The sequence below is a fragment of the Grampus griseus genome, assembly GCF_964374135.1.
Source record: "Grampus griseus genome assembly, chromosome: 11".
In the NCBI taxonomy this organism is placed as follows: Eukaryota; Metazoa; Chordata; class Mammalia; order Artiodactyla; family Delphinidae; genus Grampus; species Grampus griseus.
Window position 1 is genome coordinate 41,150,506 of NC_139005.1, and position 25,942 is coordinate 41,176,447.

General features: G+C 39.1%; 1 protein-coding gene across 2 annotated transcripts in view; it reads right to left on the reverse strand.

The window, feature by feature from the left end:
• Nucleotides 1-25,942, reverse strand: part of TFCP2 (transcription factor CP2) — a 54,513-nt gene that overhangs the window by 16,541 nt on the left and 12,030 nt on the right. For both annotated transcript variants that reach the window (XM_082665168.1, XM_082665167.1), the window contains exons 2-4: nt 2,691-2,842; nt 2,069-2,145; nt 1,058-1,163 (exon numbers count right to left, since the gene is read on the reverse strand). In XM_082665168.1, coding sequence (XP_082521294.1) covers nt 1,058-1,163; nt 2,069-2,145; nt 2,691-2,842 — 335 coding nt within the window. The remainder of the gene's footprint in view (nt 1-1,057; nt 1,164-2,068; nt 2,146-2,690; nt 2,843-25,942) is intronic.

Here is a 25,942-nt window from a genome sequence, read left to right on the forward strand (position 1 = left end):
CATATCCCCTGCATTAGCAGGCGGACTTTCAACCACTGCGCCACCAGGGAAGCCCCTGCATGTATCTTTTTGAATTGTTTTTGTTTCTTTTGGATATATACCCAGGAGTGGAATTGCTGGGTCATATGGTAGTTCTATTTTTAGTTTTTTGAGAAACCTCCATACTGTTTTCCATAGTGGCCGTACCAACTTACACTCCCACAACAGTGCACAAGGGTTCCCAAAAAGAAGGAAGTTGTGGCACATGCTACTATATGTATGAATCTTGAGGATTATGGTAACTGAAATAACCCAATCACAAAAAAGACAAACACTGAATGATTTCACTTATCTGAGGCACCTACAGTAGTCACATTGATACAGACAAAAAGTAGAATGGTGGTTACCAGGGACTGGGGAGCGGAGGGAATGGGAAGTTATTGTTTCATGGGTACAGAGTTTCAGTTTTGCAAGATGAAAAAAGTTCTAGAGATGGATGGTAGTGACGGTTGCACAACAGTGTGAATGTACTTAATGCAACTGAAATGTACACTTAAAAATGGTTAAGGGGGCTTCCCTGGTGGCGCAGTGGTTGAGAGTCTGCCTGCCGATGCAGGGGACACAGGTTCGTGCCCCGGTCCGGGAAGATCCCCCATGCCGCGGAGCGGCTGGGCCCGTGAGCCATGGCCGCTGAGCCTGCGCGTCCGGAGCCTGTGCTCCGCAAGGGGAGAGGCCATAACAGTGAGAGGCCCGCGTACCGCAAAAAAAAAAAAAAAAAAAAATGGTTAAAATGGTAAATTTTATGTTATGTATATTTTACCACAACTAAATTTAAAAAACAAAAACTCACCCTCAAGTTATGGATGCAACTGTTACAGAACTGAAGTGTCTACACTTTCAACTTCAGTTTTGGAATCATTATATCAGTAATTTCTTATGCTTAATCAATAACCACTTCTAGGTTCACGTTAATTGAGCCCCTGAAGCATTTTGAATCAAAGTAAACATCAAGGAAAGAAAACCAATTCTCAGACCATAGTTATAGGCATTTCCTGGGCAACAGATTCTCTTAACTTACCTATGTCAAGAATTCTATCTCCAGGTCGGTTCCACCTCCAGCCCTCCAGCTGCTGATGTTCAGTGTATTGTAGCCGTCTGTCATGGAACACGACACGGAATATACTCTAAAAGGAAGCAACAAAATCAAATGTTAACAGGATCCCTTAAAAATCAGTGCTGACAAAGGAAAACTAGCAGGAGTCACCCCCAGTTGGTTTCCAGACACAACTTAAAATTATTTTTCTTGAGACCTGTTTTACTCTAAAACCCATACCATACTGTATTTCAAGGCAAACTTTATAATTGCTCAAATATAATCTATATTATAGTTAACTAGTACCATATTTAAAACTTGGCTTAAACATCAGCCCTGATTGGTAACTAGGCATAAAGGACTCCACTGGAAGCATTTCTACACGCCTCTACTGTTACCGTGTGACATCTGGCTCAGTTCTTCAGATACATGTGAAAATCTCACCAAGTCCCCTGCTTGCTAACCCACCATACAACCTGTAAACACTGAGGGTAGGTAGGGGCTGTTTCCATCAACCTTCCTTTTGTGGAAGTGCCTATTAATATCCCTCTCATCATCTTCTACAGCAGCTGACCAAACTCCTCTGTCTCAATTATACTGTGAATTCATTACTGTCAGTCCAGATTAAGAAAACTGCTATTCATCAACAGTAGCTTCTGGTTTCTTTGCTACTAGACCATGTATCCAAAGAGACACTGGCAATTCTCTAAAGATCTCGAAGAGGTTACTTTATTCCACCCAAAAAGAACTTCAATGAGCCATGAGACTCTCCTGACATGGAGTGCTAAGCTTTCGCTTCTGCAGCTCTGAAAAATCCACGTGAATAGGTGGGCTCACTCTGACCCCAAAGAAGTAACACAACAGTTTACCACTCTGCTAGCAAACTGTAGCAGGTAAGAGATACCACCAAGCCCTTTATGAAAGAAAAAATATTAATCCAAAAAGGGTCAGTAAAAGGATATTATGGAGAGGAATGATTTACTTGTTTTCTTTTACCTTCACCAACTTGCCATTAATTTCTGGAAGTTCTCCAAGTTTCCTATTGTCTAGCATTCGGATTTCATAAGACTGGCCTAGAACAAAAAGTAACTACATATTATATTCATCATAAATTAACTTCCCAAGATTCAGAAAGAATGAAATTCAGTTGGTTGAATATACAAGAGTATATAACATTATTAGTATTAGTAACAACCATAATCCTTTACTGTATGCTAGGCACAGTGCTAAGTGTTTTCATAAATTATGTCATTTAATTGATACAATTCTCTAAGGTATTATCAATTCCAGTTTCACATATGAGGAAATTGAAACACAGAATTGAATCAACTTGTCCAAGGCCACACAACTGGTAAATAATAGAGCTGGATACAGTAATACTTCTCAGACAGTGACCACTGGGGATGTCCAGGGAACATGGATTAGAAAGAGGGAGACTGGAACTAAAAATGGACAGGTAGACAAAAGAAACCAGTAATATATATCAAATACGACACTGAGGCTTTGACTTTAACAGGTCACACTAGAAAGATGTACTTTTTACATATAAGTGTACCTAATTAAATATCATGAATCCAGCAGGTCTGCAATAATACTAATGAATAACACCATATCTAACCTTGATTGAGATATGTCAGGGTTTCATCATGGAGTTTCACTGCTGGAGAGGTGGCAGCACAAAGCACGTATTGAAAAGGGAGGATTTTATTCTCATTATCTGGAGGCAAACTTGACTCTTCTTGCTTAAAAATGGGCAATGCTAGGACATCACTGAAATAAAACAAACAAATGACTTACTTTAACATCTGACAATGGTGTAAGAGCCGATTTATTAATGAAACCATTTAACTGCAATTCGCTTTGGAAAACCATAAACATGACACACCTTGGAGAAGTTTCTTCCTAACCATTCAGTTCAGATTACCTGCTGTAATATCCCTCTGACCACAACAATGTGGGCAATGACAGACATTCACTATTAAAACCACTTAAGTGTCCAAAGAGAGTGTTTCTAGGAATCATAGACAGGGACTCCTAAAAGGGCTCTGAAAATTGTATGCAGAGTTCCCAAATGTCAATTTAGGACACTCAGTAATGTATTTGTTCCCAGAAAGGTACCAACTGCAGAATCTTTATAACCACATCAGCTCATCTACTCTAAGGATTAAAACAATAACCAAAATTCCAAGAAACCACATGAAAAGCACAGATCAATGACCAGTATATATTTCAAGGTCAGTTTACATTCTGTGGAATACAACTAATATTGATATATCCCTACCAGCTATCTCCTCCAAGAAAAAGCTTCTTATACTTCTCAGTTTATCTAAACTTGCAAACCAAAGAGACACATCCAATGAATTCTAATATGTTGCTCATTTTTATGTGCTAAAGAGTACTGGACCAAGTTTGAAATCCTAGCTTTCAGTCTCTAGAACCTTTGGGCAAATCTTGGCCAAGCTCTCTTGAGTCTTCGTTCCTTCATCTATAAAATGGCAACCACATTTGCTGCAAAGAGTAAATATATGAGAAAATATTTCAGAAACAATAAGGGGCTAAAATGGATGGAAAAGATTAGAAATAATTTCCCCTCAGGGAGAGATATACCATGTTCTTGGACTGGAAGAATCAACATTGTGAAAATGACTATACTACCCAAAGCAATCTACAGATTCAATGCAATCCCTATCAAACTACCAATGGCATTTTTCACAGAACTAGAACAAAAAATTTCACAATTTGTACGGAAACACAAAAGACCCCGAATAGCCAAAGCAATCTTGCGAAAGAAAAATGGAGCTGGAGAAATCAGGCTCCCTGACTTCAGACTATACTACAAAGCTACAGTAATCAAGACAGTATGGTACTGGCACAAAAACAGAAATATAGATCAATGGAACAGGATAGAAAGCCCAGAGATAAACCCACACACATATGGTCACCTTATTATTATTTTTTTTTTTTGCAGTACGTGGGCCTCTCACTGCTGTGGCCTCTCCCGTTGTGGAGCACAGGCTCTGGATGCGCAGGCTCAGCGGCCATGGCTCACGGACCCAGCCGCTCCACAGCATGTGGGATCTTCCCGGACTGGGGCACGAACCCGTGTCACCTGCATCGGCAGACGGACTATCAACCACTGCGCCACCAGAGAAGCCCTGGTCACCTTATTTTTGATAAAGGAGGCAAGAATATACAATGGAGAAAAAACAGCCTCTTCAATAAGTGGTGCTGGGAAAACTGGACACCTACATGTAAAAGAATGAAATTAGAACACTCCCTAACACCATACACAAAAATAAACTCAAAATGGATTAAAGGCCTAAACGTAAGGCCAGACACTATCAAACTCTTAGAGGAAAACATAGGCAGAACACTCTATGACAGAAATCACAGCAAGATCCTTTTTGACCCACCTTCTAGAGAAATGGAAATAAAAACAAAAACAACAAATGGGACCTAATGAAACTTAAAAGCTTTTGCACAGCAAAGGAAACCATAAACAAGACGAAAAGACAACACTCAGAATGGGAGAAGATATTTGCAAATGAAGCAACTGACAAAGGATTAATCTCCCAAATTTACAAGCAGCTCATGCAGCTCAATATCAAAAAACCAAACAACCCAATCCAAAAATGAGCAGAAGACCTGAACAGACATTTCTCCAAAGAAGATATACAGATAGCCACTAAACACATGAAAGAATGCTCAACATCACTAATCATTAGAGAAATGCAAATCAAAACTACAATAAGGTATCACCTCACACCAGTCAGAATGGCCATCATGAAAAAATCTACAAACAGTAAATGCTGGAGAGGGTGTGAAGAAAAGGGAACCCTCTTGCACTGTTGGTGGGAAGGTAAACTGATACAGCCACTATGGAGAACAGTATGGAGGTTCCTTTAAAAACTAAAAATAGAACTACCATATGACCCAGCAGTCCCACTGCTGGGCATATACCCTGAGAAAACCATAATTCAAAAAGAGTCATGTACCACAATGTTCACTGCAGCTCTATTTACAGTGGCCAGGACATGGAAGCAACCTAAGTGTCCATCGACAGATGAATGGATAAATAAGATGTGGCATATATATACAATGGAATATTACTCAGCCATAAAAAGAAACAAAATTGAGATTTGTAGTGAGGTGGATGGACCTAGAGTCTATCATACAGAGTTAGGTAATTCAGAAAGAGAAAAACAAATACCGTATGCTAACACATATATATGGAATCTAAAAAAAAAAAAGGTTATGAAGAACCTAGGGGCAGGACAGGAATAAAGACGCAGATGTAGAGAATGGACTTGAGGACACGGGGAGGAGGAAGGGTAAGCTGGAACGAAGTGAGAGAGTGGCATGGACTTATATATACTACCAAATGTAAAATAGATAGCTAGTGGGAAGCAGCTGCATAGCACAGGGAGATCAGCTCGGTGCTTTGTGACCACCTAGAGGGGTGGGATAGGGAGGGTGGGAGGGAGACGCAAGAGGGAGGAGATATGGGGATATATGTATATGTATAACTGATTCACTTTGTTATACAGCAGAAACTAACACACCATTGTAAAGCAATTATACTGCAATAAAGATGTTAAAAAAAAAATTTTTTTTCCCCTCAGAAGTCCTAGCCATGGTTAGTGAGAAAGAATATTCTGGGCCTTGGAGACCAACTGTTGTGATCAGCATTCAGTCCAGATCAAACTTTAAAAGGATCTTAAGAGCTGTACCAAATTAAAGAGTATTTCAAATTATCTCAAGACATGCCATGAAATTCTCAAAATAAAATGTATTTTAATTTAAAAAATATGTACATATACTCACTAGAACAGTTAAAATGAAAAAGAATGACAACCCAAATATTGGCAAGGCTGTAGACTAACTAGGACTCTCATACTTTGCCAGTAGGAATGTAAAATGATACAACCACTTTAGAAAAAGGTTAGGCAGTCTCTTACAAGAGTAAACACGCATCTGCCCGTTGATCCAGCAATTCTACTCATATGTATTTATCCAAGAGAAATGAAAATATAAGACCAACCACAGACTTATACATGAATGTCCATAGCATAAAAGCAAAAACTGGAAAGAATCCAAATGTTCATAATTAAGAAAATGGATTACAAACTATGGTATACTCATACAATGGAATACTACTCAGCAAAACAAGGAATGCAACAAAATGGATGAAGCTCACGGACATGATACTGAACAAAAGCAGCCAGAAAAAAAGAATATATCATGCATGATCCCATTTATGTGATGTTCTAAAACAGGCAAAATTAAAGAGAACAGTGGCTTGCTAGCAGGGCGGGGACTGACTTGGAAGGTATACAGGGAACTTCCTGGGGAGAGAAAAGTGTTCTATATTATGTTTAGATGTGTGTGGGTTACACGGTCGTAACTGTACAGCTGAAATTTGTGCATTTCAATCCATATAAATTTTACCTAAAAGAAAAAAATAAATTATTGACTGGAGGATGGGAAATGGTATAAATGATAAAAGAGTAGTAACGTTGTAATTTTTAAAGCTGGGGGATAGGTACAAGAGGGTTCATTACACTGTTTTGTTTATATATGTTTGAAATTTTCTACAATGAAGTTTTTTTTTTAAATAGAAAAAATATGTATAGGCCACAGAGTACTTCCAGGTATAAAAGAAAGGCAACAGATACATAACATAAAAAAACCATTTGAGATTCTAAAGGGTTAGAGGTCAGGGATCCAGTGATTCCTGTCAACATTCCCCACATTCAAAATGAAATACACACAAACCTTTACCTGTAATTTAAATATTATGCTTATACTGTAAAACAAAGAGATCAAAATCAATTTTACTATCTAGAGATGGAAAGGCATTCCTTATATGCACCTATATCCCTCAGCAGTCTACATTATCCCCAAACATTAGATTATAAGGTTATTACATTCAGGCAAAAACAACAATTAATAGAAAAGTGACTGCAATCATATGAATCATATATATAAGATTATAAATTCTTACTGGAATATAAAACAAGCAGCAAATGTTCTCATTATTGACCTAAGAATACACATAGGTACAATAAAAATTTAATGGCATGAATGTTAAAAAAAAAAAAAAGGGAGGGCTAGAAAAAAAAGAAATTTCTCTTTCTGCTGATGTCTAATAGCAAAGACATGTTATGAGTTGAATCCAGTCAGCAGAGATATAAACCAGTGTTTATGAAACACAGGTTTCTTGTTGCTAAAAAGTATTTCAAAGGCAAGAAAAACAAAGGGTGCTTTTCCTCTTCCTTAGGCCTGAAGGTGTGTGTGTTTTGCTTACAGGGGTGGGGTTAAGAGTGGAGAAGGTGGGGAATTCTTTCTGTCCATATTAATTTGTCAGGCAAAACATACTATTGTTCCCTTGAGATTATACAAAACTGCAGAAGCACTGGGGTTTCTAAAAAAGTACTGTCCCAGTTCTTCCTCTTCTCAAAATCAGGAAGCTACCACTGTTCCCACAGCAAACAGTATAGAAAATAAAGCAAAACACTACAAAATTAAGAAACATGAGATTAGTCTTTAGGAGACTTTGTTGCCTTATCATCCTCAAATGCATCATAGCTGATAATTCCTTGAAAGATTAGTGGCTATTACCAGGAATCAAGGCAAACTGGATTTTGCAACATAGCAACAGCTGAAACATTATGAGTGTAGGGGGTTTTTTTCTTCTCAAGTATCAGTGCCTAGTAAAGTTAATATATAACAACAGTTCCTAGTCTTCTCAATATAATATGGCATTACACCTAACCCCTCACGACTAAGCAAAGGACTGTCACTTGAGGCTGGAATTCTAAAATTGATTCTAAAAGCTACCCCTAAAATTACCTCAAAACAGCACAGCCAACCGAAATACACAAAACTGTGTTATCTCATGAGAGATTTTAAAATCTAAAATGCTCAAATATATTTGAATTACTCATGTTCCCACCACACTGTGTTGCTTTCACTCTGCTGCAGGAGCAAGAATACCACTCAGTTCCACATTCCCAGAGGTGGGGGCTAAAGGTCACTGGCAAACCCAGCTCTAGGCCCCTGTTTACACCAAAACTATAACAAATTCAGCGAGAAACAATTTTAGAAATACAGAAGGCTGCTCCTTCTCAGACATAAATTGAGTACAGATTTGGAAAACCAACTCTAGTGGACTCTAAGTAGTTGCTACCCATGTATAATTCAGCATTTTATTATATTCTTTGATTGCCTCATATACTTATTCATTCCAATGAAACATGAGCTATTTAAAGGGAGTAACTTCTCTTTTGTGTGTTTAGTAAACACGTGTTGACATGATTTATATTTTTATTTGTTTCTCCAGAATATTCAGCCCTAATACATTTTTTAAAAATAACTTTATTTATTTATTTTTGGCTGCATTGGGTCTTCATTGCTGCACACAGGCTTTCTCTAGTTGCAGTGAGCGGGGGCTGCTCTTTGTTGCATGCGTGGACTTCTCATTGCAGTGGCTTCTCGTTGCGGAGCATGGGCTCTAGGCACACGGGCTCAGTAGTTGTGGCTCGCAGGCTCTAGAGCGCAGGTTCAGTAGTTGTGGCGCACGGGCTTAGCTGCTCCACGGCATGTGGGATCTTCCCGGACCAGGGCTCAAAACCGTGCCCCCTGCATTGGCAGGCGGATTCCCAACCACTGCACCACCAGGGAAGTCCAGCCCTAATACATTTTGATCATTTTCGAATTTTCAACATCTCACAGTATCTCTGATCAAATATAAGGATATAGAAATCTTACCTGTTAAAGATAAGTATATGTTAAAAATGTGCACTGCTAAGCAGAAATCCACACCTGAGAGTAGAGGCCTAGCAGAAAGCATTTGAGTGGAAGTAACTGAGGAACAGAAACAGTATCAGGTATGATCTTTCCTGTATGTAACTGGGATTCCATGAAGAGCTGCTTCAGGGTCCTCTGAGGTATAAGTTACCCTGTGACATAAGACAGCCTCTTAATGGTCTCTACTAATGCACAGCTATGGTTTAACCTTCTCCCCCAGGCTTACCATTTCTTGAAACCCTCTTCTAGAGAGCCTGGAGTAAAGAGAGGGTGAGGTTTGATGAACTTTACCTTGAGTAAGAGGCAAACAGACAGATGTCCACAGCACCTAAGGAAATTAGAAACTAACTTGGGACAATAAGATGCCATGAACTTCTGGGCTTCCCTGATGGCGCAGTGGTTAAGAATCCGTCTGCCAACGCCGGGGACACGGGTTCGAGACCTGGTCTGGGAAGATCCCACGTGCCGCAGAGTAACTAAACCCGTGTGCCTTGAGCCTGTGCTCTAGAGCCTGCAAGCCACAGCTACTGAAGCCTGCACACCTAGAGCCCGTGCTCTACAGCAAAGCCACAGCAATGAGAAGTAGCCCCACAATGAAGAGTAGCCCCTGCTCACTGCAACTAGAGAAAGCCCACGCGCAGCAACAAAGACCCAATTCAGCCAAAAATAAATAAATAAATTTATTTTTTAAAAAAATGCCATGAACTTCTAACTTCCCTATTTATAACACTTATTTAGACTCCACCACTATGAAAATAAAACATGAAATAAAACATGTCAATATCCCTATGTTAGTTACAGAATGAAAAGGCAAGAACTGAAAAGACTACACCCTACACTGGGGTCAGCTTCAAAAGAAAAAAACATCCAGTAAATAATTGGTAATAACACTTTTAAAGAGGAGAGGACAGCAGACTGATTTCCTTGGATTTGTGGGAAGGATGGAAGGGCAGATCAGGGAGGATACCTGGCCAGGAAAGATAGCCCTGCAAGTTTTAACATGAAGCCAGTGAGATGCCCTAACTACCGAGTAATGGTGAAATTAAACTGACTTTCTTGGTAGGAGCCCTCTGTCACAAAGTGGTAAAAGATTTTTGCTACCTGAACATCTGGTGAAAAATCTCATTCAACTAGAAAGCAGCATATATAGTAAAAAATTTGCCTTGCTAATTGTTCTATCACCCAGATGGCAGAATAAGTAGAATTATAATTCTGAACCTAAGTTTGACCAATCAACTTAGGTTCAGAAAGAGAAACTGATCAGAAAAGAGGAAGTGGTGAGAGGCTCAAAAGAAAGCAACCAAACCAGGTAGGCTGGAAGAAGAAGGAGCACAGTGAGAGCAGGCTTCAAACAGTGAAGAAGACAGGACTCAAGCTCAAGGTCTGAGATGGGAAAAAGTTCTCAAAAATGAAATCTGCCAATCCCACATTATCTGAGATAGAGGGAGAAAAGAAGGGAGGTATCTCAAGAGACTGGATGGAAAGGTCACCAATCAACTCAGACTTAGAAGGACATGCACAAGAAAACTAAATATATAAAAGGAAAGAAACCATTTTTTAGAAAGTGGCAACAATATATATAAGAAGCAAGCTGGAGCTGAAGCCCAGAATGTGCTGAGGCTTGCAAATCAGAGAAGGCACAGGTACACTCTTTGATGTAAATGGCATATTACTAATTAATATAAAGCAGAGACAGAAGAACATCTCAATTCCTTTTTTTTCTTCTATCTTTTCTGTAAAGAAAAACCATCTTGAGAGTAGAAAAAGACCACCAAATATGGGATTAATAGATCATGATACATAAGACTATCAAAAAGTACCTGGAATGAAATTATATACCTGGATGAAATTATATACCAGGAGAATCAAAGAATGTGCAGATGAGATCCATTGGTGACACTCTGTGTGTAAACTCAGACAAATCTCATGATTCTGATAATGCCAAATATCATATTAGCTTTTTATGTCTGTAGTAGCAATTTTCAAAATGAAAAAAGAGTATATTCTTCCTACCTTATACCAGAGCGATCTGATATGAAGTCCAAGGCAAGACTGCAGAAAAGGTTATTCAAAGAATAGTTTATGAGTTATTTAGGCAGGGCACCAAGAATCACTGGAAGCCATAACCAAACTATCTCATTTTCCTTTTTGAATATGGTTTGACCAGGGAATGCTATAAGCATAAATATATCTGGATTTCAGCAATGCATAAACCAGTCTCTCTTGATATCCTTGTTGAAGGTGAAAAATATGAATTCTATAAGTTAAGTGGCTTTAAGATAACTACACAACTGCACCTAGAGTGCAGGTAAGTCTAGAAGAAGGTTTAGTGATACGCCACAGGACCCCAGAGAAACCTGTCCCCTGCAACATGTTTTAGAAATAAATGACTTCGATGAGGACACTAAAGAGGACGATGATCAAATATGCAAATGACAGGAATCTGGGAAGGGAAAGCAATTTCATATATGATAGGATCAACTTTTAAAGTAATTCTAATTGGCTGGAATAGGAGGCTAAATCTAACAGGATAAAATGTAATAAGGATAAATATAAAGTCATGCACTTGGTACTAACAACAGCAACAACAAAATGGCCCAATATATGTGAGAAAGACCAGGACTTAAAAAAAAAAAATTATCTGTGAGACAAGCAATGTAACATGGCTGCCAAAAATGCTGATACCAGGTTTCATCAAAAGTGAAGTCTGAGGGGCTTTCCTGGTGGCACAGTGGTTAAGAATCCACCTGCCAATGCAGGGGACACAGGTTCGAGCCCTGCTCCGGGAAGATGCCACATGCCGTGGAGCAACTAAGCCCGTGCACCACGACTATGAGTCTGTGTTCTAGAGCCCGTGAGCCACAATTACTGAGCCTGCATGACACAACTACTGAAGACCATGCATCTAGAGCCCGTGCTCCACAAGAGAAGCCACCGCAATGAAAAGCCCACGCACCGCAACAAAGAGTAGCCCCCACTCACCACAACTAGAGAGAAGCCCATGCACAGCAACAAAGCCCAATGTAGCCAAACATAAATTAATTAATTAATTTAAATAAAAAAGTTATAGGGCTTCCCTGGTGGCGCAGTGGTTGAGAGTCTGCCTGCCAATGCAGGGGACACGGGTTCGTGCCCCGGTCCGGGAAGATCCCACATGCCGCGATGCGGCTGGGCCCATGAGCCATGGCCGCTGAGCCTGCGCGTCCGGAGCCTGTGCTCCGCAACGGGAGAGGCCACAACAGTGAGAGGCCCGCGTACCGCAAAAAAAAAAAGTTATAGATAAGATCCCCTTACAGAGCACAGAGCATCACTGTCATCTAAATTTCTATCTCTGCACAGCAACAAATCTTATTAAATTATTCTACAAACACCTAGTGTTTTCCTACATTCCAGTTCATTGTCCTTACAGTATTACTCATACTTGAGGAAGCATAAATGAATTATTTAAAAATAGTAAAGATTACGTAACTCAACAGGGCCTACTACATTTATGGTAGGTGCTTTATACAACTCTACCCTGAGTAGCTTAACTCTACTCCCCTGGAACTTCAAACTTCAACTTCAAACCTGGAAAAGGGACTGTTCGGTATGACCTCCAAACACAAGGAAGCAGTAGATAAAACAACACATCTGGATTTTATGCTGATGATGTCCTTTAAAGAGATATTGGTCATCTGACAGTCTTTCTTTATGAATACTGTTTCTGGCACTTTTTCCCAGATCTCAATACTGGGCTTAATGTTCTTTAAACACTTTAAGAAATGCTTCTAGGTATAAACCATTCTTCAGCAGTTAGGAGACCAGAAATTTGAATTGTTGTCATTTATTATGTACATCTCAAAGTTTACCCAAAAATGAAGCTAATTTCTTTTTTCCCTCCAAGTCTTTGTTGTTGTTGTTGTCGTTTTAAATATTTATTTATTTGGCTGCACTGGGTCTTGGTTGCGGCACACGGGATCTTTTTAGTTGCAGCACGCGGGATCTGTAGTTGCAGAATGTGGGATCTAGTTCCCTGACCAGGGATCGAACTCGGGCCCCCTGCATTGGGAGTGTGGAGTCTTAGCAACTGGACCACCAGGGAAGTCCCCCTCCAAGTTCTTGAATCTCCCTCATTTCTACCATGCTGAATTATTTGCCAATTACCACTTATTTCCTTCTATAAGCAATGTTTTTTATTTTCCTTTAACTTAGAAAGTCACTAAAAACTTCTCATTTCAAATCTGTGTAGAAGCCTTACTTACTTTGGAAGCTGAAAAGTATCTGACCAATATCAGATACAAATTTACTTCCAGAGAGCTTGTGAGATATTAAAAGTTTAGTCAAAGCAACCTGAATCAGCAAAGCCCGACCTCAGGAGATTTGCCAGATATAGGCCTGCTTTCTGTTTTTTTCCAACATTACAGGATTAGCTCCTACAGCCTACAAATCTCATTAAAACACTGCTAATTGAAAACATCACCTGTGGCATCATTAGTACCAGGCTCTTTCATTAAATTTCTGAAATCACCGACTCTTCCCATTTAGGTGATGGCTGACAACCATGGGTTCTATATTCCAGGGAATCTGGCAGTTTTGAGATAAAAAAAATAGAGCTCCCATTTCAGTATTCAAAGATCTGATATCCAGCATCATATTATGACCTATCTGGGAAAACAACAATAGTTTTTTGTTCTTGTTTTCCTGTGACTAAGGGAAACCACGCTTAGCCCCTATATTGCCGAACCTCAAAGCTTCTTTTCAGGTCCAAAATGTCTACCAGTTCTTTTGTTTTTGTTTGTGTTTTTGTCTTTGTTTTGCAGTTAAGCTTCCCTCCCTCTTCACTAGCAAGAATCACTCACCACCTTTGAGGTTCTTCTGCCTCGCTCATTCCATCCCCGCTACCAAGCCCAGCTAGCTAGCTTCAAAGCTGGACAATCTCCCTAGTCCCCCATTCCTCCCTGCAGTGAAAGACAAACACAGACATTTTTCTGTTTGTTAACGCTTTAACCACTAATGACTTTTGGGGAAATCCTAGAAGTATCAGAATACCAGTCCCATGAAATGGTAAAAAGACTTTAGCTATCCCTCTCCCCTTTATGCTCACAGTGGCAGGGCTTATGAAAATTTCTCCTCCTTCAGACCACATCTTTGAGGAAGGTCCTTTCTTCTAAAATGGCCAACATATTCCCTGGAGATGATGCAGTCAAAGCAGATCTGTTATTTGCTCCCCTCCTCTTGTAGACAGAAGGCAGATAGGTAGGTAGGTAGATAGATGAATAAACAGATGATAGAGAATTAATTTGCATTTCTAAGGATATGCAGAGCAAAAGACACCCAGTTCACTAAGCTTCAACCCTTCTCAGGAATGATAACTAGCTTTTTATCATTATCCTCCAATCTACAGCCAGAGTAACCTTTAAAAATGTAAATCTAAAATGTCCCTACTCTGTTTACAATGCTTCAGTGGCTTCCCAATGAAATCGTGATAAAGCACTAGCTCCTCAACACAGCACTCAAGGCCCTTCCAAACGACCCAGGTTACTTGTTCAGTCTCATCTCTCATTATACTCCCCACCTCTCTTTTCCCTCTTTAAAAGTTTCAGCTGACAAACTGTAGCTCTCTTCCCTTGCTCCCCTCCACTCCCACTCAACTACTACCATTGATTTTTTACATGTAAACTAGCACTTAATCCACACAATAACACTGTGGGGTAGGAGCAACTGTCTCCCCTCCTTATTTGCCAGTTGAAGAAACTGAGGATCTAGTAATTTGAGATGTTAAATAATTTGCCCATGGTTAAACGGCTAGTAAATAGCAAATATAAATCCAAGTTTATTTATCCATTCACTCAATATTTTGTGTGCACTTATGGGCCTGGCACTGTTTTAGGCAGAGAGGAAACAGTAAACAAATTTTATCCAAGTTTTATCCTTCTTTATTATCACTCAATGCCTGGCATAAAGCAGCACCTGTTCAAAACATTCCTGAGGAAAAAATGTGATCGAGAGCTCCTGTGCAACGCTCCGAAGATACTTCTAAAGGTGAGGCACGCTAATACTCCGCACATGGCTATCTGTGCAATTCACACTAACAGAACGATAGTGTCAATTAACTGATTTCACAAAAAGGGCTCAAAGCTTTTGCAATGGTTGATTCCTCTGTCCAGAAGCTGAACTTCCAGAATTCTGCCTGCCTGGTTCGTTTTCATCCTTCAGGTCTCTGCTATACTGTCAGGTCTACACAGAGACATTCCTGGTCACTCTACCTAAAGCAGATTGTACGCATTTTCATCAGGGCACTTTTTTCTGAAATTTCCTTGTCTATATATCCGTCTATCTATCTATCTACCTACCTATCTATTTACTACTCCTCCCTCCATAAGAATGCAAACTCCAAAGAGTGCAAGGACCTCATCTGTCTTGTCATCCTAGTATTAACAAAGCCTGGCCGTAGTAGGCACTCAATAAATACTGTTTAAATAATTACAACAACAGTAATAATAGGAATAGTAATAATCCCATTAGAAAATCCAGGTCATCATAATTAGGTTACTCAGCAATGACTGGGTTATACTTGTGGATGAATAGTCCAGAAAATGCTGCTATCATTTATTATCAAATCTCTAGTGAGCACTTGGCTGTCTACCACCCCTGTGAAGAGCTTCTGAGTATTTGCATGTTACTTACAACTGCCTCCCCACATACAATTTTACTAATTAAATCTTTCATACGATATTTCTAAGCATCTTTCACTACCAAACCTACAAGCCTTGAAAGCATCTTTTCTTTTGCTCCTGATACAATGAACGCAAAATTCCTCCTCCTAGGAAAGGCTAATCCTTACCCACAGACTTACAATCCATGCATTCTCAATTCCCAAGAACTTTATTCCCTTGTTTGTCTCCATGCATGTACCATCAATCTCCCTTTATTGGATTATACCCATTAGCATATATTCACATTTGAGTATCTCCCATCTTTAACAAAAAAAACTCTTCTCACATCTCCCTTCAACTACTACTACACTTTGTATCTTTCATAACTAAAATTATCTATATGTATTGAGTGTCCATTTCCTCATCTCTGATTCATTCCTCAAACCATGACAGGCTTTCACTCCCCATGGAAAGGCTTGTCTTGGTCACCAATGACTTCCATGTAGCCAAACTAAAAGTCACTTCTCTGGGCTCATCTTACTTCGACTCTCAGCAGCATTCAACAGAGCTATAACTGGGGCTTCCCCGGTGGTCCAGTGGGTAAGATTCCGAGCTCCCAAAGCAGGGGGCCCAGATTCGATCCCTGGTCGCATGCCGCAACTAAGAAGTCCGCATGCCACAACTAAAGATCCCGCATGCCACGACGAAGATCCCGCGTGCCCAACTAAGACCCGGTGCAGCCTAAATAAATATTAAAAAACAAAACCAAAAACCATAGTTGTAACTCCTACACTGGCTATTCTCCTCTCTGGCCTCCTGAATATCCTCTCCTAATTTTCTTCCTACCTCACCAGCAATGCCTCCTCAACTCCCTTGTGGCAACCCCTCTTCCTCCATAAAACCTCAGGAGTTGATTTTGGCTCTTCTCTTTCTACACTCCCAGATGATCTCATTAATTCCCATACACTTAAATAATACCTTATTCTGATGACTCCCAAACATATCTACTAGGTCCAGACTTCTATTTTGAACTCCAAATTCCATATTTAAATACCTATCTAACATTGCCTCTTTGATGTCTCTCAAGGATATCAAATGGGCCAGGTCCAAAAGAGAACTCTCAATCTTCCTCCAAACCTGCTCAGCCTAACTCCCCTCCCCCTAGTCCTCCCACCCTTGTACTGGATGCCAAACGATTCATCAGAATGCTCAAACTAGAACCCTTGAAGGAATCCTAGATTGATACTTTTCCCTTATCTCATGCCCATTAACAAGTCCTATGAATTTTTATCTGAAAAATGTATCTTGAACTCATCTTCCTTTCAGTAAAGTATAGGAATTCAGAGTGTAGGCACTGGAGTTAGACTACTAGAATTTAAATCACAGCAATAATAACAGCTAGCATTTACTGAGCATTTACTCTTTGCCTAACACTGTCCTAATTGTTTTATAATACGTATATTAACTCATTTAATTTTCATAAGAACCTCATGAGGTGGGTACTATTATTATTATTTCTATTTTAAATTAAAGCAGCAGAGGTTAAGGAACTTGTCTAATCCTGATAGAACCAGAATTCATACTCCTAAATCTAGCTCCAGATCTCACTATGCTAGGTTGCCTCTTGGAAAAAGGAGACAAAAGATAGGGGGAGATCAGTTTAAAGCTAAGGCAACAGTCTGGGTAAGAAATAATGAGAATCTGAATGAGTAATGAAAGTAGGGACAAATTTATGAAATATTCAGGTAAGTCTTAAATAGAGAGTTATATCATGTTCAAGGACTGAAAGACTGAATATTATAAAGATGTCAATTTTTCCCAAACTGATCTGCAGATTCTATCCCACTCAATATCCCAACAGATTCAACTTGACAAGTTGATTCTAAAATTTTATCAATTAACAAAACCAAGAATAGCCAAGATACTCCTTAAGAAGAAAAAACATAAGAAATTTACCCTGTCAGATATCAAATATTATTTCGAAGTTTTTAGTAATTAAGACAGAATGGTATTGACTCAGATAGACAAATTAAACTATTTCACGAATACAGAACCCATAAACTGACCCCACATATACAAAAATTTGATTTATGACAGAGCTGATTATCACTGGTCAGTGAAAAAAGGACTGACTTTTTAATTAACAATGTTGGAAAAACTGGATATCTATATGGGGAAACATGAAACTGGATCCTTAACAATACCCAATACAAAATTCAAGTAAAAAAAACAATTCTGGGGGCTTCCCTGGTGGTGCAGTGGTTAAGAGTCCGCCTGCCAATGCAGGGGACACGGGTTTGAGCCCTGGTCCGGGAAGATTCCACATGCCACGGAGCAACTAAGCCCGTGCGCCACAACTACTGAGCCCGGGCTCTAGAGTCCACAAGCCACAGCTACTGAAGCCTGCACCTAGAGCCCGTGCTCTGCAACAAGAGAAGCCACTCAATGAGAGGCCCACGCACCGCAATGAAGAGTAGCCCCCGCTTTCCGCAACTAGAGAAAAGCCCCCGCGCAGCAACAAAGTCCCAACACAGCCAAAAAAAAAAACAATTCTGGGAGTTCTCTAGAGGTCCAGTGGTTAGGACTTGGCTCTTTCACTGCCATGCCCCGGACTCAATCCCTGGTTGGGGAAATAAGATCCCACAAGCTGCATGGTGCACTCAAAACAAAAACAAAAACAAAAAAACTAAGTGGATTAAAGATTTAAGTGTGAAAAGCAAAACTGTAAAACTTTTAGAAGACAATATAAAAGAATAATTCTGGGGGCTTCCCTGGTGGCGCAGTGGTTGAGAGTCCGCCTGCCGATGCAGGGGACGCAGGTTCGTGCCCCGGTCCGGGAAGATCCCACATGCCGCGGAGCGGCTGGGCCCATGAGCCATGGCCGCTGAGCCTGTGCGTCCGGAGCTTGTGCTCCACAACGGGACAGGCCACAACAGTGAGAGGCCCGCGTACCACAAAAAAAAAAAAAAAAAAAAGGAATAATTCTATGGCCTTAGAGTAGGCAAGAATTTCTTAGACATTAATGTCATATACCATAAAAGAGAAGACTGATAAATTATAATACACTAAATTAATAACTTTGGAACCAGTGACACATAAAATGAAATGATAAGCCATAAACCAGAAGATACCAGCTATACACATAAATGATAAAAGATGAGGATCCAAAATATATTTTAAATTCCTATAAATTAATATACAAAAGACCAACCCCTCTGCTCCCCACAAATAAAAACTTGAATATTTACTTCTCAGGAGACAACATAAATAACATAACATATGAAAAGGTGCTCAGACTCACAGGAAATCAGGAGAATAGAAATTAAAACCACAATAAAATCCACACCCACTAGATTGACAAAAATTAAAATTCTGACTAAATAAAGTATTGGCTAGGATACGGAACAACCAAAACACTTAAAGTATACCAGGAAAAACAATTTAGTATTATTTTTTATGAAGAGGCACAAACTTCATAATCCAGCAATTCCATTATTCCTACAATCCCTCTGCCTGGAATAGATTCTCTAACTTTGCATGACCAAATCTTACTCTTGAGATACCACCTTCAGAAGGTAGAAGTAGTATTTCTATGTTCTGAACTCCTATAGCATTTTATAAGTGTTTCTGGCATACCAATTTCTAGCCTGCATCATACATATTTATATTCAAGGCTTATCTTCTCTACCAAATTGTAAGCAAATAGAGAACAAGAACCTGCTTGATTTGTCTTTTAATCACCATAGCACTAGACACAGCACCTGCATAAGGGAGCATATGATAAAGACTCAAAGCTACAGAATCAAGCTGTACAAAATCTAGCACATAGAAGGCACTCAAATATTTGTTAAATGGGTGAATAAAAATTTGCTTAGTGACTAACTGAATCAACCAGGAATTGCTGTGCATACCAAACATGAACTAGTGGTGAAATAAAAATGAGAACGCTGATTCGTGTATCCAAAGTCCCAAATGAATTTTTCTCCCAGATTCTAGCCTGATGATGCATAGTGAGAGTCAACTACCAGCTACAACTGGAAACTACTGCCAACAAGGCAGATAAAGAATGAGGGCAGGATAGGAGGAGGTGGAAAAAAGAAAAAGAAGGTAATAAAGTAGAATAAGTAAGGAATGGCAACATTATTGGATTGTAGGTCATCTTCCATAAGAATTATAAGAGGGCAAGAAAACTAAGAAAGCAAAGAAATATTTATAGGGGCTTCCCTGGTGGCACAGTGGTTGAGAATCCGCCTGCCAGTGCAGGGGATACGGGTTCAAGCCCTGGTCCGGGAAGATCCCACATGCCGCGGACCAACTAAGCCCGTGCACCACAACTACTGAGCCTGTGTGCCACAACTACTGAAGCCCTCACTCCTAGAGCCTCTGCTCCACAACAAGAGAAGCCACCGCAATGAGAAACCCGCACACTGCAACGAAGAGTAGCTCCCACTCCCGCAACTAGAGAAAGCCCATGCGCAGCAACGAAGACCCAACACGGCCAAAAATAAATAAATAAAATAAATTTATATATATATATAAAAAGAAACATTTATAGACCTTTAGTAACAAAACAACAAATGGGATAGGATGATTTTAAAGATGAGGAAAGCTAGCCAGCAATAGATCATGCAGTAGAGACTTTTTTACTTAAATTTATTATGCAGTATTTCAGACATATAAAAAGGTTTAAAAAAAAAAAGTATAACAAATACCTGTGTATACTCCACTCAGCTTAAGAAACAGAGCATTAACAGTTAAAGCCCTCTGTATACTTCCTCAGTTATAGCCCCCCTCAACTCTCAGAGGCAACAGTATCCTGAATTTGGAGTTAAACATTCTTATTCACTTCTTTATATTTTTACAGCAGTGCCATTTTTTTTAAAAGTAGTGGATAAATTTTGTGACAAAGGGAGGAATTTCATCTGTCCATCATAAGAGACTCTGAATGAAAGGGAAAGAAAAGGAACAGTTAGTAACGACTGATTAACTCAGGACAAAAAGATGAAGCTTTGGAAGATGGATAGGTGACAGCTGAAGGGGCAAAAAAGGAAAGTAAACAGTACTGAAAAAGTAGCACAGCAAAAAAGAAACACCAAAAAAGAACAAAAATCAGTGTGAATGGAGAGAAACAGCTGCCTCAGAAAATGCTATACTATTGTACTTGCCTTTGAAACAAAACAGAGTGAGAGTGAGTTCAGTTCATTCACTCAACAAATCAGCACAAACTATTTACTAGACACTCTTCTAAGGTACTAGGGATATAACAGAGAACAGAACAAAGTCTCTGCCTTCAAGGAACATTTATTCTAGTTGGGGAAAGAGGCAAACAAATGAATAACACATCAAATACTGCAGAAAAGATAAAGAACAGAGAAGGCAGAGTGCTGGTGTGAGCGGAAGGACATGCTTGCTATTTTATGTGAAGGTAGTTAGAGAAGGCCTCTCTGATAAAGTGACATTTAGGCAGAAACCTAAAGGAAGTGAGGAATGTAGAAGACTATCTCAGGAAGAGTTACAGCAAATACAAAGGCCCTGAGGTGGGGGTGTGCATAGCATTTGAGGAACCGAAAGAAGGCTAGATGTGGCTGGGGTCAGCAGCAAGGAGAAGGGTAGACATGGACAAGATGGTCACAGAGGCACCACCACATGTGGAGCAATGCCAGAACTGAAGCTTTTATTCAAAGTGAGATGCAAAATCACTGGAGCGTTTCCAAGAGAAAAGTAACATGATCTGGTTTACATTTTAAGTAAGATAATCATATAATTTATCACTCAAACAGGGACACTGGTGAGTGAAGGAGGGTGCTATTGATAGTTATGTTAGGACAAAAGGCATTAAGAAGACTTTAATTTTTACAGGCTGCTGTGTGGAGCCAGCCTGAAGGGGTTCCTCTGGCCAAATCTGGAACAATTGATCAAAATATACAGGTAAATAGTAAAAGACTGCAATCTATTGAATAAAGTAAGAATCTATGAGGCTACACTGATAAAAATAAATAAGAAGGAAAAGCTCTTTTTTTAAAAAAGTGATTCAGTTATATATATATATATATACACACACACATATATATATAAATTTTTTTTTCATATTCTTTTCCATTATGGTTTATCACAGGATATTGAATACAGTTCCCCCATCCTATATATAATAGTTTGCATCTGCTAACCCCAAACTCCCAATACTTCCCTCCCCCACCTCCCTCTCCCCCTTGGCAACCACAAGTCTGTTCTCTAAGTCTGTGAGTCTATTTCAGTTTCGTAGATATGTTCATTTATGTTGTATTTTAGATTCTACATATAAGTGATATCACTTATTTGTGATATTTGTCTTTCTCTTTCTGACTTACTTTGCTTAGTATGATAATCTCTAGGTCCATCCATGTTGCTGCAAATGGCATTATTTCATTCTTTTTTTATTGCTGAGTAATATTCCATTGTATATGTATACGACATCTTCTTTATCCATTCCTTTGTTGATGGACATTTAGGTTGTTTCCAAGTCTTGGCTATTGTAAATAGGGCTGCTATGAAGATAGGGATGCACGTATTTGGAAAAGCTCTTTCATACAGTATAAAGCCAACTAACCAATTTAGAAGGAAGGATATAATTAGAAAATCATCTGTTAGCAACCATCATAATGATAACTGATTAGGGCAAGAATCATCAATAAACACTAAAACTGATAGGTAAAAGTTTGAAAAGTAATAGGATATTTACATAGTCTTGAAGTATCTCCCCACAAGATACTTATCAATTACAAAAGACAAATTTACAAGGGAGAAAACTGGCATATGCCACTTTCACTAAATGGCCAAAGTTAACATTGCCAGTAATGGAACCAATCAATAGCATGTGCATCCTAATATGATACACAGAGAAGAATTCAGTATCACTTCTTAGGTATTACTACCCAAAGTGCATCAACTGAATTTAATCATGAGAAAACAACAAACCCAAAGTGAGGGATATTCTACAAAATAACTGCCCTGTATTCATCGAACTGTCAATGCCATGAAAATACAAAGAAAGACTCAGGAACTATTCTAGATTAAAGGACAAGAAAGACATGTCAGATGACTGACATGAATGACTAGCGAAATGTGGATAAGTTCCATAGCTCGATAATGGTATTGTGTCAGTGTCGAGTTCCTGATTTTGATCATCGTACTGTGGTTGCATTAAGAGAATTTCTTGTTTCAAAAAAAGGCACATTGAAGTATTTAGGTGTTAAGGGGCATCATATCTGCAACTTACTCTTTAATAGTTCAGAAAAAGAATAATTCTAGGTGTCTGAAAAGAGATAGGCAGAAAGCTAAAGCAAACTTAGTAAAAGTTAACATTTAAGGAATCCGGATGAAGGGTATGCAGAAATTCTTCAGATTATTTTTGCAAATCTTCCACAAGTCTGAAATTATTTTTTATTTAAATGAACAAAATATCCACACACAAAGGTTTCAGTGTAGACAATAGACTGGGTGGGGGGTGGTGCGTGCAGAGTTAAAAGCAGGGTTGGACCATTTAAAAGGCTATTGTAGATTAAGGACAGAGGTCATGGAAGATAGCAGAGTAGGAAGCTCTAGGAATTGGTCCTTTCACCAAAAGAACTATTGAGCTGGCAAGAAATGCTTAATTACTTTGAAACTCTGGAATCCAGTCCAACACTTTCAGCATCCAAGGGAGTGCCTGATGAAGAAAGAGGCTGGTAAATTTTATTTAATTTCAGCATTTGGCATAGCACCTATCATCCTCCAGCTCCCAGTCCCATGGGAGGCAGCAGTGGGAACAACAGCCCAAGATCCTGTTGCAGCTTGCTGGTGCTAGGGTGGGCAATAGGGATCTTGTCCTCCAAAAATAAAGGTTATGTGTCTTTCTTTCTTTCCTTCTTTTTTTTTTTGGCCACACTACACAGCTTGAAGGATCTCAGTTCCCCAACCAGGAACTGAACCCAGGCTACAGCAGTGAAAGCCCAGAATCCTAACCACTAGGCCACCAGGGAACTCCCAAGGTTATGTGTCTTGATCACTGCTTTTGACTGCTGAGGAGCTGGCAAAGAGGCTCACCATTGTTTCAACCCCCATGGCTGAAGTGGCTTCCCTAACAAAGTGAGATGAAGAGATTCAAAAAAAGAGAACACTCTCTTTTTTCCTTGTCTTTTCTTATTGGATCCAGGCATTTAAGGAAATCTCTTTCAAGTCACTGATGGGGTGGAGATAACAGAAGCGACTTTAGTGACCATATACAGCAAGGAATATAGTCTTTGCAAAACTAGTTTGGAAGAGTCACTAAACTTAGAGACAACTGCAGCTTTCATCCAGTAATGACAGTAATCTCTAAGAAGGGAGTAGAATCTGATTTCCAGAGTTACCACATTACAATACTCAAAATGTCCAGTTCTCAACAAAAAATTACAAAGCATACAAGCACATGAAAAAATACTCAATGTTGCCAATTATTAGAGATATGAAAATCAAAACCACTATGAGGTATCACCTCACACCAGTAAAAATGGCTATCATCAAAAAGTCTACAAACAATAAATGCTGGAGAGGGTATGGAGAAAAAGGAACCCTCCTACACTGTTGGTGGGAATGTAAATGGTGCAGCCACTGTGGAAAAAATTATGGAGCTTCCTCAAAAAACTAAAAATAGAGCTACCAAAAGATCCAGCAATCCTGCTCCTGGGCATATATCCAGAAAAGACAAAAACTATTATTCGAAAAGATACATGCAGCACTATTTACAATAGTCAAGACATGGAAAGGACCCAAGTACTCATCAACAAATGATTGGTTTAAGAAGATGTGATATATGTAGATACACACACACACACACACACACACACACACACACACAATGGAATACTACTCAGTCATAAAAAAGAATTAAATATTGCCATTTGCAGCTACATGAATGGACCTGGAGAAAATTATACTAAGTGAAGTAAATCAGACAGAGAAAGACAAATATTATATGATATCACTTATACGTGGAATCTAAAAAAATAATACAAATGAATCTATAGGCAAAACAGAAACAGACTCAGACATAGAAAACAAACTCACAGTTTGCAAAAGGTAAAGGGAGTAAGGAGGGATAAATTAGGAGTATGCAATTAACAGATACAAACTACTATAAATAAAATAGATAAGCAACAAGGATTTACTGCATAACACAGGGACTTAACTATACTTCAATTAAGAAAAATTACGAAGCATACAAAGACAAAGGAAAATACAGCCTATTCACAGGTAAAAAGAAATTGACTGAAACCATCCTCTAGCAAGCCCAGATACTAGACTTACTAGACAAAGATTTAAGTTAACTGTCTTTAATATGTTCAAAGAGCTGAAGGAAACCATGGACAAATAACTAAAGGAAACCAGGAGAACAATGTATGAATAAGTACAAAATAGCAACAGAAAGACAGGAAGTATAAAAAGGAACCAAACAGAAATTCTGTACAAAAAAGTACAATAGCTGGAATTAAAAATTCATTAGAGGGGTTCAATATCAGATTCAACCAGGCAAAAGAAAGAGTTAGTGAACTTGAAGACAGGAAAATTGAAATTACTCAGACTGAATTATAGAGTATTGAGCAGAGTTCCCTGTGCTATACCATAGGTCCTTATTAGTTATCTATTTTATATATAGTAGTGTGTATATATCACATTTTGTTTATCCATTCATCTGTCCATGGAGCCTTGGGTAACTTCTGATATTTGGCTATTGCGAATAGTGCTGTCATGAACATGGGTGTATAAATATCTCTTTGAGACTCTGTTTAAAAAAAAAAAAGAAAGAAAGAAATTACTCAGGCTGAGGAGCACAAAGAAAAATGAAGGGACTTCCCTGGTGGCCCAGTGGGTAAGACTCCACGCTCCCAATGCAGGGGACCCAGGTTTGATCCCTGGTTGGGGAACTAGATCCCGCATGCATGCTGCAACTAAGAGTTCCCATGCCACAACTAAGAAGTCCGCATGCTGCAACTAAGAAGCCCACGCGCAGCAACTAAGAGTCTGCATGCTGCAGCTAAGAAGTCTGCATGTTGCAACTAAAAGATCCCACATGCCACAACTAAGACCCAGTGCAGCCAAAATAAATAAATATATAAATATTTTTTAAATAATTAAAATTAAATAAAATTAAATAAATTTTTAAAAAAAGAATGAAGAGGGCCTTCCCTGGCAGTCCAGTGGTTAAGACTCCATGCTCCCAAGGCAGCGGGTGCAGGTTCAATCCCTGGTTGGGGAACTAGGATCTTGTATGCCATGTGGCATGACCAAAAAAGAAACAAAGAAAAAGAAAAATGAACAGAGTGTAAAGGGCCTATGGTACACCATCATATGTATGAACACACATATTCTGGGAGTCCCAGGAAGAAAAGAGGAAAAAAAAAATTTAAAGAAAAAAATCATCAAAAACAGT